General features: G+C 34.5%; 1 protein-coding gene across 1 annotated transcript in view; it reads right to left on the bottom strand.

Moving 5' to 3' along the window:
- LOC109086539 (ephrin type-B receptor 1) overlaps window positions 1-15,012 on the bottom strand; it is a 198,539-nt gene that overhangs the window by 41,332 nt on the left and 142,195 nt on the right. The window contains exons 5-6 of the mRNA XM_042718917.1: window positions 13,305-13,640; window positions 744-868 (exon numbers count right to left, since the gene is read on the bottom strand). Coding sequence (XP_042574851.1) covers window positions 744-868; window positions 13,305-13,640 — 461 coding nt within the window. The remainder of the gene's footprint in view (window positions 1-743; window positions 869-13,304; window positions 13,641-15,012) is intronic.

The following is a 15,012-nucleotide window of genomic DNA, read 5'->3' as shown; positions in this document are numbered from 1 at the left end:
TAATTTTATTAAATATATAATTTTATTTATTGCCCATATATACCAGTTCTTTTTTTTTTTTTTTTTTTGAAGGATCATGTGACAATGAATACTGGACTAATGGCTGCTGAATATGTAGTCAAACTGAATATTTTTAAGTTATTTTAAATTGTAATAATATTGCTGTTTTTATTGTATTGCTGATCAAATAAATGCAGCCTTGTTGAGCATAGAGACCTCTTTCAAAAACATAAAAAACCTTCATTCTTCCAAAATTTGTCCATCAGTGTACAGTATATTATGTCCCTGTCCTTGTTTATTGTGGTAACCACCACCACATTGAAGAAGATACATCTCTAATATTGAATATTTAGTTCAATTCCTGTAGGTTATGGAACAACATACTAACAACCAGTCATATTTTAGAGTTATGGGCTTGAACAACATTATTGACCAATCACATCTCTCTGATTTGAGGAGTATGTTATGGTCTTTGGATAAAAGCATCTGCCAAACTCATAAATGTTGGAACAGAACATTTCCTAGTCACCAAAATCAAAGCCACCTTTAACTAATTCACTAAAATTAATCAATTCTACAATGGAGTGAACCTTTGAATAGCACTTTCTTCCATTTGACCCAGTTGCATCCTGCATTTAAAGTGCTAAAATGAAACTCAGCATGTGAAGAACATTCAATAAACCTTGAGGAAGAATCCAGAAAAAAACTGTAGTTTTCCTCCATGCAGCAAACGCACATCTTACCTTCTCATAGTAGCGCAGCTCATAATCGAGAATAATTCCATTGGGCTGCTCAGGCTGTGGCCATGACAACGTGATGCTTTTCATTGTCGAACTGACCTGATGCATTATGGGAACAATGGACGGAGCTGCAAAAAGAGAGAGAGAGAGAAACCAAGTGAAAAAAATCATTCCAAACAGCCATCTTCCCTGCTGTGTATACTTAGCTAGTGAATTGATCTCCCACTTTCAGAAATGAAGCACACACACACAGTATGATGAAAGAGTCAGACGAGAGGGTGATTGGAGTTGTTTAATAGCTTCGTGAGAATGTGCCCTTTGCAATGGAAGCCTATTTCTCAGTTCAAGCGCTCTGATTGGCTACAGTGTTTCTGGCCTCTCCGTCTTTAAGGAAGACACACCTGAGTGAACATGCACAGCTTCTAAATTAACCCACTGCCCGTTTCATCCCCCCCCACCTCTCTCTCATTTCCTCCTGTTCTCCTTTGCTTCATCAAAGTGGTACAACTCTACGCTCAGCTGTTGTAACATCACACACAGCCTGTTTTCACGGGTGAATAGACTGAGGCGAGCATACGGATGTCACACAAGCTACTACACACACACATACACACTCGCACCTGCTAAACGACACACACATGAATGGTCACACACAGACAGACCATTTTCTATTACTTTCTCTTACTCTCTCTCTCTCTCTCTCTCTCTCTCACACACACACATACTGGAAAAAATCCTCTAAGCCTGCAGACATATTGTACATTAAAAATGTAACAAACAAATTAACATTCTTAAAACAAAAGTTTCCTCACCATTATAAATGTTATAAAATGAGCATTTCTATCTGGCTCCTATGTGTAGGTTCAGTTATTTTACTTTAATGGCAATGAAAGGTTATTTTTATCACCATTAAAGTAAAAAAAAAAAAAAAAAAAAAAAAAAATGAACCTACACATAGGAGCCTGATTAAAATGCTAATTTTAAAAGAAAAATTCAAACGGCACTTAGAGGCTTATGCATCTTCATATATACATATATACAGTGTGTGTGTGTGTGTGTGTGTGTGTGTGTGTGTAAACAAATCTGTTTATTAAAAAAAGTAAAAAATAAATATAAAAATAAATAAAAATATCTAATAACAATAATAATAATCTATTTATCTTTCTGTCTGTATTTATATATAAACAAATAAAAAATCAGTTAAAAAATAACTACAAAATATAAATATTTTCAAAATTAGAATACTTATAAAATATAAAGAAATATATTTATCTGTATAAAATTGTGAATAAGACACCCTTATATGCACACAGGCTATTAATACAATATCTTGGCCAGCATTCTCAGTTTGTCTCTACACATCATCCAGACTTCAATCTGATGCTTTTTAAATAGTGACTCAAGCAAAGTGTCACCCTGCTCTGAAGCACGGCCTTTGAGTCCTTCTCTCTCACTCTCTCGTTCATGCTCTGTTGCCCATCTTTGCTCCACATTAGCAATAACTGGCAGTGTGCACTCTCTCTATTTCTGACACACACACACACACACACACACACACACACACACACACACACACACACACACACACACACACACACAAACACACACACACATACACACACACACACACACACACACACACACACACACACACACACACACACAGCTGCAGAGAGTCTGAGAGAGCTGAAATTGCTTTTCTGCTGTTTTTGTATCTCCATGTTGGGAGAGGATCCACCTTCTAAACACACACACACACACACACACACACACACACACACACCCACACGTTATTTACCATTCCACACATTGTGTAGCAAAATAGAGATACTAGCCTCACTGTGTGTGTGTGAGAGAGAGAACTTTGTGATCAATTTTTAATTTTCTTATCTAAAGAACAGCAGAAGCTCCAATCCCCTTCCTTATAAACACACACACACACACACACACACACACAGCTGCTGACTCTTCATGCTATTTTTCTTGTACACCCACTGCCACATTTTACATATTAAGAAAATAATAATAATAATAATAATAAATAGTAATTGAACTTACAACAACCATTGATAAAAATAATAAACACAATATATTTAATAAAACAAAGTAAAAATTAAGTAAAATAATAATATTAATAAGTAAAATTATAAAGCATAAATATAATAATTCATGTTATTAATATAATATTTATTTGATCACTGAATGGCTATATAGAATCAATCAAATTTTATTTATTCATTCATTCATTCATTCATTTGATTGATTGATTGATTTGAAGATATGTGACCTGGACCACAAAACCAGTCTTTTAATTTATTTTTTTTTTTTCATACGAAACAAATAAGATTTCCATTGATGTATGGTTTGCTAGGATAGATCTGACAGTGCAAAAAATAAAAATAAAATAATAATCTATATATTGAGAAAATTGCCTTAAAGTTGTACAAATGAAGTCCTTACCAATGCATATTACTAATCAAAAAAATGAAGCTTGATATATTTACGGTAGGAAATTTACAAAATATCTTCATAGAACAAGAACTTTAGTTTATATCCTAATGATTTTTGGCATAAAAGAAAAATCTATAATTTTGACCCATACAAAGTATTTTTGGTTATTGCTACCCTATTATTACCCGCGCAGCTTAAGACTGGTTTTGTGGCCCAGGGTCACATATAACCTGATCAGGAACAATTTGACTGGATTAAAATCATTCCTTTCTAACAGTATAAGGGTCTGGTTGGTGTTCATGCATTTAGCCATTTATTGGTCTGCTTCAGGGAAAGTTATGAGTAAATGTCTGATCTAATACTTCTCAAAGTCTGAATATTTATTACTCCGTGCTGGTTGAATGTGTGTTTGCGTTAATCGTGTGTCTGCTGAAACTCAAAGGGAGGTTTTGCAGCAGTTTCCTCCTCACAGCTGGCAGGACTCCTCCATCCTGACAAAGATTTGTGACTCTTCTCCTCTCATCACCCTCTTTCCCCTTCAACTCATCTCTCAGCATTCACGTCTTCCTCTCTTCTTCTTTTCAGTCTCTGGTCCTCAACAGGACGACTGCTTCAACATTAATCACAGTCACACTCTCTGCCAAACACACGAAAGCGAGAGACAAAGCAAGAAAGACAAGAGAGCAAGATACGGCAGATGAATTCCAAACAAGTTTCTTGAGCCAGACATATACTGCACCGCTCTCCATGGGTCTCTACGATTTCACACCGCATTTACTAATACTTACATAAACATCACAATTTAATTTGAGTTTTATTCATAAGCTTGCAATTTGATTCAGTTCCAATCTCGATTTGGTACTGATTCATTTGGATATGTTAGGTACAGTATACAGTACGCCAGTTTCTCTCTCAACTATTGCTGTGAACTATACAGGGAACCATGTCTATTGGTACATTATTAATGTATTACATTAATATAATACTACTACGGTCATTAATTGAATTTTCTGAGGTAAACGTAACATTACGTGACATTGTTTACAATCTGTTTTATTGACATCTCTTCACTGCTAATTAACTGAATGAGGTCTTTCAACACACCTTCTGATGTTGGTTCATGTTCATTTTGTGCAATAACTAGTAGTAAAGAGGAAGAAATGAAACGATTTACATGCCACATTAAAGATCACCAAAATAGTTCAATGATCATTTCAGAATAGAATTGGCAGAACTTCAAAGCTTTGAAATTGTTTTGTATAAAATGTAAGACGCAAAACTTATAGTGATTTTTGGATGCTAGGTGCATTACAAATAATGTTAAGTGTAGTGAGGCATCAAATTGAACAGCATAGACTAAAAGATCAATAAGAATCAATATTCGTTCATCAAAATAAAAATCAGAGAAACCAGTATTGTCAACTTAGCCATAGTATTTACATTGAAAATTGTATTAGATATCCATCAGGAACTCATTAGCCATAAAAAGAAGGCGTTACTTTACAAAACGGTTGCACATGCTCCATCAGTCTGAACATAATGCTTTTGCACTTCCCCTTGACCGTAAACACACACACACACACAAGACATATACAGCAAGCAAGAGAAAGAGAGAGTGTCTTGAAGAGATTTATAGGGTGTGACTGTCATCCAGACACTGATAGTATGTACTAGACCCATAAAACCTGCCTGAGTGACAGCTGAATACAAATCACCCGCGCCTCAACCACTGCTTTTCTGTCTCACTGTCTCCATCTCTCTTTCTCTCCTCAAGCATACTCATTATTTTCTGTACATCAGATCCTTGCCCTCTGCCAACACAATATCAAATTCTACAAACATAAATGCAATAAAGAATGATATTAACTAAAACACATAGCGTCAGCGGTTCGTTCTGCATTTGGTGATGATGTTTACAGCATGTCTGATGTGGTTAGTTGATGCAAATCCAATATAGAGGATCTGTTTCTGTTTATGGCTGTGCTGCTCTTACTATTGCATAAAGTGAGTCTTATAACAATTACAGCACAGAGCAACTTTCCAAATTCATTTATGCTGCACTTGATTGGAGATTTATTGATCTCTTGTGCGATTGTCTCTGGTTTATATGGATGGATTCAAAGCTCTCTTCTTCTCCAGCTGGTTTATGTTCTGTTCTTCTCCTGAGTTTATTGTAGTGGCTCATGGGAACAGTGTTTGTTGGTAATTGGTTTTGTAACCACTGGTCTATGAGCTTGGTCTCAATGGGGCGATTGCGTTTTGTGCTTTGAACAAGAGATTAAGAGAGAGTAGCCTTATAGAAAAGTACTGTGGTGGTATACCATGGTATTAAATCAAATACCCACAATTATTTTTTAAAACACACACACACACGCACACGCACACACACACACACACACACATATATATATATATATATACTATACTGTATATATATATATATATATATATATATATATATATATCTATATATATATATATATATATATGGAAGTGCCAAAAAACAACAAGTTAAAAAAAATCAAAACAAAACAAATGAAACAAACAAAAAAACAAAAAAACAGATGAAACATTGCTGTTAGTCTTCAGCTTCTTGTTTGGTGCATCGTGGGGATAAAGTACAACAGTTATGAAAAAGTGTCTGAAATGGAATTGCTTATAAAGTTTGGAGGAACAAGCCATCACAAGAAATGACTGCTGACAATCCGGTTTCCTAAAGCAGAAAAAAAAGATGTTATTTTGAAAAAAATAACAATAAAGCCTACAGTACAGGAGGCTGGAAAGCAGCTTTAAGTCTCCAAATGGCTAGTGCTTGAAAACAACAAACACTCCCACGCTCTTTCAGCACAAACATTATCAAATGTCCTGTTTTCACAGAGTGCCGGAGAGATTTAAAGACGTGCTTGCTTCTCTAAATGGACGTTTACCGTTCCTCTGACCACAGAGGGCTGACAGACAGGAGACAATGACTGAAATTAATCATTATATCTTATAGAGTTTAGGGAAAAAAACAAATTAGACTCAGTTTGAAATTAGAAATTACAAATTAGAAATAATTTAAAAGCATTAAAGTTTTCTCAGATTTATGGGAAATGAAGATCTACTGTTTACATACTGAAGTCCAATACACTTCATAATTTGATAATAAGGTACATTTTCAACTCATTAAGCTGAAAATATATAAAATACAAAAGTTCCTTTTAGTGTCATAGTGGATCCTGTACTCAATGTTCTCTATAATCCTATAAAACATATTTCAGAAAAGCTCAATAGTAGGAGAAAGACAAAAATTTCAATGAATAATGACCTAAATTTTAGTATTTAATATTGTATAGCTTCAGAAGCTTTGGAACATAATGTACAACTCATGTTGGACTACTTTTATGGCACTTTCTCGTTCTTTTTGAAGCTTCAGAGCCACTGAATTACCATTTGTATTCTAGAACGGAGCACTCAAGCTAAAGGAACAGTGTGTCCTTCATCCAGTTTTGTATCCAGTGGGGGACAGGCTTGGAATACACTTTTAAATCAGCCATATCGATGAGGGAATCACCAGACACACAGTCCAGATGCCAGTCTGGGAGTTTAATGCCTCTTATTAGCCGCAGGGCAGGTGGTCATGGGTTTTATATCCTCTACTCTTTGCCCAAGATTTTTGCCTTTCTTTCCCTTTCTACCTAACAGAAGAGATAGATATCTATATTTATTTATTTTAATTTTAATTTATATATATATATATATATATATATATATATATATATATATATATCTATATATATATATATATATATTATATATATATATATAAAAATTATTTTATTTTATTTTATTATTTTATTTAGCTTTGGACTAAAATAAAAACTCACAAATTACATAAAATAATTTAAGGAAGTAGGATCAAAAACTGACTAAAAAGCTTTTGTTTTGTAAGACTAAAAATTACTAAAGTAAAATGTTATTTTAAAATATAATATAAAAATATAATAATTTAAATATAAATTATAATATACAAAATATGTAAAAAAAATAATAAAGCAAATAATAATAAAGTGTAAGTATAGATTCAAGACTTAAGCCTCATTCAGATCAGAAGAACCTGGAGAAAAAAAAATATTTTCAACAGCCATGATTTATAGATTTAAAAAAAAAAATCTATAACTGCAGTAACAACCCCCCAGTGTACCATACATTTTTAAAAACCACTTCCACAACACGGTTAATTCATTCGTTTATCTCTCCGTGTAGGAAATGAGAGACTCTACATACTGTGATACACATTGATTAATCTGACTCTGTCATATGTCCTTAGCAATTATTTCTAATTGACAGTGACTCCAAATACACATGAATGGACAGACTGCAAGATAAGATGGCGCCCAGGCAGCTGGAGTCTTTACCGGTGTTCCCAGCAGCCATTTGTGAGTTTTGTGGACACTATGAGGACGCGTTCCTTCACTCTAGCAGTGGAAACAGGACATTGTGCTTTTGCGTTGCACACAAGCTTTTGAAAAGTTGACAAATAGCAACCTACAGACTATATAATGTGCAATAACTACACCCTCCATGCATCTGAAAGGTCAGCTCCTACTCCCACCCCACCTGTCCTGCCGTATGTGCCCAGACCAATAGCACCGAATGCAGTTTGTAAATGCCAAACACTCGCTGGGTGTTTTCTTCTCCAAACCACTGAACCCATCGAGAAACACAAGGCGCCGCCGGGTGAATAAAGAGCCCAGTTCAGCGCTTGACCTGTTACGCTGAAAATAACCACAGTCGCCATCACAACCCCGGTGACATTTTTCAGCTCAGTCGCTCAGTAGGGAAATGTCGGCATGTATTGTTATTTTTTTTCTATTGTTGATGAAACATTAGCTAATCCTACATTTATCAGCTATCATTTATATATATATACATATATACATACATACATATATATATACATATATACACATATACATATATACATATACACATATACATATATACACACATATACACATATACACACACACATACATATATATATATATATATATAATCCTCAATCTTATAGCCTCTAATTTTATCTTTTGAATTTGTTGGATGTATTATACACAGCTATTCAAAAGTTTGGGATCAGTTAGATTGTACCAATAACGATAACAACGAAGAGAAACGATATTGTTAGCATCACTTTCAGTATGTTTTTCCTGCTTTTTTTCCCATCAGAATCCAAAACTTAAGCATTTAAAGCAGCAGATGGCATAACTGCATGCATGATTAATGCTAATATACAGTAGTTATCATTGTAGTTATCTTAATAGCTATTGCTATATATATATATATATATATATTATATATATATATATATATATATATATATATATATATAGATATATTTTTTTTTTTTTTCTAACCTGTGATATTTTTCCAGTATTATTTAATGAATATACAGTTTAGAAGAACATATATTTGAAATAAATAAAAAATATATTAAATTCTTACAAAAAAAAAAAAAGAAAACGTACTGCCCTTGAATGGTAGTGTATATTGTTACAAAAGGTTTCTATTTTGAATAAATGCTGTTCTCTAAAATCTTATAAAATAAAAAAATTAACAACAACACTATAAAAACAAAAAAAAATACAAAACAAATTGTTTACTTTTTATTTTAAAATACATTTTTACATTTCAGTTTTCAATATATATATTTTTTTTAATAAACAAATTGTTTTAAAAATGAAAGGAAAGAAAATCTTAATCTATTCACCTGTATTATATCCCATTGAAGGTAAAGTATAAACACTGCAACCAATGGATGAAGTGTTCGAGAAACCTGTTTGAAAACAGTCATTTTGCAATTCAACTAAAGGCAAAAAAAGCACACACTCCACCTTTAAGATTCGTTTATTCTTTGTTCTAAAATACAGACTGTCTTCATCAAAAGCTTACTGTTTTCCCCAAAGTATCTCTCAAATCCAGCTGAGATACAGAGCTGTTCTACTAAACCACTGAACTGTGCTTTTTCAAACCAACTCTATTGAAACCTCCTTCACCCAGCTTTCAAGGATGAAATTAAAACCTGATTGAGCTTTAATTAATTAAGCCTATTTTAAATGTCTTTAGGCTCCTAACCTCCCCAGGACTGAGCATCTGCATTCCTTCTCTTGTTTTCTGCTTCTTTCAACCCCCATTGGGCATTTCCATCAGGTACAAGCAGAACACAATTACCACTTACCTCTGAGACCCCTCCACACGGGAAGGGCCCATTAATGGCAAAAGACTCATTACGGTCTCCAAAACGATAACAATGCAGGAAAGCATGGCTCTTAAGCATCTATGTGTCAAGAGCACCATTTAACTGTCACACATTCATGCCCAGCGGCGGCCATTAGAGTTGCCTGTTAATCAGCTCTATTTACCTCGCGTTCAGCTCTTGTACATTTAGGAGAAGGAGGAAAACTCGGCAGGCGTCTGATTCCGTGTTATGATCTTTTTGTTTGTTTGCTCCGACTCCCAGTGTCACGAGAGGAGCGATTACAAGGCACTCTGCTGCAGATCATGTGCAGTCATGTCTGAACCGCTGCTCAAAGTCTCAGTTCAGCTGGAAACAAGCATCGCACTGGAGCACCAATTAACTCTAATTAAACTGGATTAAAACAAGCAACCTAACAGGTGAACCAGACAAGACTAATCACAGTTTAAGAGGAAATAGTTGCAAAACAAAGCCAAACAGAGATGCTGAGTAATGAAAACTCACTCGAAAAGGTAACAAACTGGGAAGAAAAAAACACAATGTTGAAGAAATAGTTGCTCAAAAATGAAAAGTCTTTCATCATTTACTCACTTTCGTGTCGTTCCAAATCGTATGACTTACTTTCTTCTGTAGAACACAAACTGGATGTTTTTCTCAAAGGAACTGCACTGAATGGAGACTACTGAATGAACCACTTTTATGATATGTTTATGGTTTTCCGAGTAGTTTTTAAAGACAGAAAGCTTCAGGAAAACAAAATGAAATAGTCCACAGAAGAAAGAAAACCAAACTCATGAACAAAACAAAATTAATTAAATAATCATCAACAACAACAACAACAACAACAACAACAACAACAAAAAAAACAACAACAACCAGTACCAACAACAACAACAACAAAAAAAAAAAATATATATAGCAACACACCACTTTCAGTATGTTTTTCCTGCTTTTTTTTCCCCATCAGAATCTAAAACTTAAGCATTTAAAGCAGCAGATGGCATAACTGCATGCATGATTATAATAAACTCAAGTTATCGTCCATTGATATTAATGCTAATATACAGTAGTTATCATTGTAGTTATCTTTATAGCTATTGCTCTTGGTGTGAACAGGCCTTAAGTGATTACAGAATAATTATATTTCCCACAATCTCCCCCACCAAGCTTTTCTGTATTATTACAAAACACAAAAACAGATCCCAGACTTTATTTAAATGATCAACAAACCAACAGCAGTTCCCTTGATGAACCCCTTCATCATCAACATGCCTCTAGACCATGAAGGATCATGGGAGGAAAACAAACATATTACAAACACCAACAATATTTCACGTTCTGTTATTTTCAGGCAACTGAATGTCGCTATGCCGCTAAACATAAGAGCACAAATCAGCCTTAAATCCAAAATGAAGCTTCTAATCTACAGAGAGCAACAGAACAGAAGAGCTATGTTAAGATATCGCTGCTGGCAGGTTTGTACTGCATTTGGATTCTAACCGACTGCTTCAGACTCTACGGAGTCTTCACACATCCAAACAAACCCAAACACATTCGCTCTTCTCCTTTTCCTCAAGAGGCAGAGAGAGACACTTTGTTTTTAATGTATGTCTCAACAATATCCCTCCTAAATATGTTTATTTATAAGTACGCTACAGCCTGTATCGCTATTAATTTTGCTTATGCTTAGTGATATTTCACCCTAAAAGGAATTAAATATTTTGAAGAACAACACTGGACCTTTTATTGTATGACGAAAAAAAATAAAGAGACAGAATTAAAAAAAAAATTCTATATCTGTTCTATTTCAAAGAAGAACAAAGTATTTGATTTTTGGAGCTATTTCTGAAGGAAAAGGGTTTTTCAGAATGCTTGAGTAGAAAATCTCAATCAAACATAAAACAAAGTATCAAACGCAAGTTACACACATGAACCTCAAACTTTGTGATTTATTGAGTAAAGTTATGCTATTTAAGCAACAAGATAGACCTGAATAATAACTAGAGATTCTAATATTATATTGGGATAGACTCTTTTAACCTGAATGTTTTTAAAACATGTGTTGAAAACTTTAGCAACCACACAGGACGTGCTTCTGCATGAATGAGTACCACTCTACTGAAAAGTCTAGTTAAATTTTCACTTGTTCTGTGTAAAAACCAAAAGAAGAAAGGAGACGAAACACTGCCGTACACTGAAACTTAAATTGTTCTCATAGCTGGGACTGAACGTTTCTACAGTTTGAGGATAAAAATCTCCCCCACACGTTAAATTATCCACAAGCGTTGACTTTGATCCGGGAGGGGGTTGCGATGGAAGCCGCTAAACTCTCAGCGCTACAGTTTTGGGTGCCCTCGTTTCAGGGCTGAATGTTTTAAGGAATAGTGACACGATCAAGCGTGTTTTTCATACTGGTCCCGCTGATAAAGATGAAAGCGTCAAACCAGACGAATGCATCCCGGCGAGATCCGCACAAACTTTTAACATACCAACTGCTGTGATGCTTATGTAGAGCTTTTCAGTGAAAGCAGGAAATTGAGATGACAGGGGAAGTGAAGGAGGTGGAGAAAGATGGAGAAAGATGGGCTGCACTCAAAAAACTGAAAGAGGAGCTCTCAAGGAAATGATGAGGACGCATATCTTTTAGCGCAGGTCAAACTAGGTGATGTTTTCAATTTTGACTTCCTGCACAGTCCAGCGAGCAGCTCTAAATGTTGAAACCGAACACTTCACTCTTCTAATATCCTCCCATCAGTGATATTGAGGCCAAACGACCACTTGGAGCCTTTTTAACATGAATGAAACGAGAAACTAGATTGGTGAAGGTAATGAAAATGTAATGAAAGTAGAAACATAACTGGTCAAAATGCATAGATGCGTAGTATGTGACAGAACATAAAAAGGGGAAAAAAAATATTTCTTATTAAAGAAAAGAAAAAAAAAGATTGTTAAAACATATTGCATTAGTCAAAACTAACCAAAATAAACATTCTGAACGTCTTTAAATATAATATACTATATATAAAATAAAAAAAGCATGCACATATATGAAAAATTCAAACAGTTACCATAAAGAATTATGAAAAATGAAATAAAAATTATGAGAGCTTAAATTCATAATTTTAAGAAATGTTAGAGAATTTTAGAAAACACAAACATATATATACACACACACTATTAGTAAGGATTACTGTATAAAAATATTAATATATAAAAATTAATTAAATAAAAAATAATAAAACGATAACAGGAGTAGAACCTGGAGGGAAATTTCAACCTTTTTTTTTTTTTTTAACTAAAGATTACTATATTACTATATAGAATTAATATATACTATTATTAAAGATAATGTCACTAAAATATTAAAACATATTGCAATCACACAAGACAACTCTTTCCCTCTAAAACTTTTTCTTTTCAAACTTTTCATTTAAAATTTTCACTGGTAGAAACAACAAAACAAAACAAAAAGCTAAAAAACAAAACAAAAACAAAAAAAACCCAAAAACAAAACAAAACAAAACAAAACAAAACAAAACAAAACAAAACAAAAAACAAACTTTGTACTTAAAAACAGGAAACAGTCCAAGAAAAAAAAAAAAAAACAAAACAAAACAAAACAAAACAAAACAAAACAAAACAAAACCACCAGGTTTTAATCATGACCAGTTAAACCAATAAAAAACTGATCCAGTCAAGACATTGCATCCCTAACAATAACCATCTTGACTAGCTTGTACACTGATCATTGCTAAACCTGGAATGTAAACCAGTCTAAACTAGTTCTTCACTAGCAGGGTTTTTCTGTTGCTGTGGACTGCATGGATTGCATATGCTTGTTTAATCAAGCATAATCTTATCATTAAGTAATCACTCACCAGCCTGGTTGGTTGTGATGTCTATGGAGACGTGCTGGGCAGGATACGGGCTCTTGTTGGTGACGCCGTTGACCGCCTGGATCTCAAAGGTGTAGAGAGTGTGTGCCAGCAGGTTACTGATGAAGACTCTGGATTCGGTCAGTCCCAGCTGCCGGGGCTGAAACTCCACGTTATCGTCGCAATGGGAGCAGGAACGACGGTCCGCCTGGCATTTCTTACAAATAATATTATACATGACATCATCACGGCCGCCTGTCTCGCGCGGAGAGTGCCACTCCAGAGTCACAGAGGTCTCATTCACAATGGAGATGACGTTTCTTGGTCCAGAAGGAACACCTGATGAGAAAGTATGAAGATTCACTAAGCAAACTATGAAAATGATGTTGCTAAAGAAATGATAACAGCAAGAATATCATTTGCATTGGTCAAGGCTCTTTAAATTACATAACTGCAATTACAGTGCTAAGTCTTACAATGGCTTTTTATTAAATTACACTTTTTACACTTGAATAATAGAAAATGACTCTTTTTAGATTATGCTAAACTAATGCCTTTAGACAACATACAATTGCATGATATGCTTACCGCAGTGAAATAATTAAAGCATGAGAAAATGTATACAAGAATGAGAGCACTTTTCTTTCATGAGTAAATGACAATCATTTTAGCATTTTCATTCTCCTCTTAAAGGAATATTTCACCCTGAAATGAACTTCTGCTAAAATTTAGTCAGCTTCACGTCACTGCAAACCCATATTATTTTCTGTCCTCCACTGAACACAAAAGGTGAAATTTAAGAGAAGTGTACTGGTCATGCTTGTTCATGCAATTACAAAGAATGGAGATTGGAGCTTTCAAGCTTAAAGGGGTCATCGGAGGCGACATGCACTTTTACAAGTAGTTTGAACTGAAATGTATGTTGGCAGTGTGTGTACACAACCACCCTATAAGGATAAAAATCCAAAGGTTTTTTATTTATTTATTTATTTATTTTTAATCTCATTCAATCATTTACCCTTTCTCAAATCGAGCTGATCTCAGATGCCTGTCTTTGTGACGTCACACAGACAGGCCCCTCCCACGATAGTTTGATTGACAGTGGCGTTTCAGCACAGACTGGACTGGCGTCTTACCTTAGACCCGCCCTGAGTGAGCTGTCATCAGTCCACCATTGTTTCACCGACGGAGCAGATGTAGACAAGAATGTCTCCTAAGTGATTGAGGTGTTTTGTTGTTGGTTGTAATAATAAACATAGCATAACATTTACTCCCGACATCTGAAGATGCAGTGGATTATTTGTTTCTGTGCCTCCGGCTAAAGTAAACAGTCTCTCTGAGAGCGGCTCAAAAGAGAGGGGCGGGGTCAGCAGAGCTCATTAACATTTAAAGGAAAATGCTACAAAACTGCGTGCTCTGAAAAGAGTGTGTTTTTTACACTACCATTGAGAAATTTGAACCAAACTATGTTACAGACATTTCATTACGACCCTAAAGAATCATATCAACTTGATTGGGCATCCGATGACCCCTTTAAAAAAAAAAAAAAAAAAATATGAAAAATAATACAAGTTATACACTGTAGCAACATATTCCAAGTTTTCTGAAGTCATACAATAGCTTTGTATGTTTAACATGGGGGTTTGGGGTTTGTTTCATGTTCTTGTTTTCATGTCTTTTATTGTGTAATTTGATTCATGCTGTTGGTGTC

Source organism: Cyprinus carpio, chromosome B2 (genome assembly GCF_018340385.1).
Source record: "Cyprinus carpio isolate SPL01 chromosome B2, ASM1834038v1, whole genome shotgun sequence".
In the NCBI taxonomy this organism is placed as follows: Eukaryota; Metazoa; Chordata; class Actinopteri; order Cypriniformes; family Cyprinidae; genus Cyprinus; species Cyprinus carpio.
This window is presented reverse-complemented; position numbering and strand designations above follow the sequence as displayed.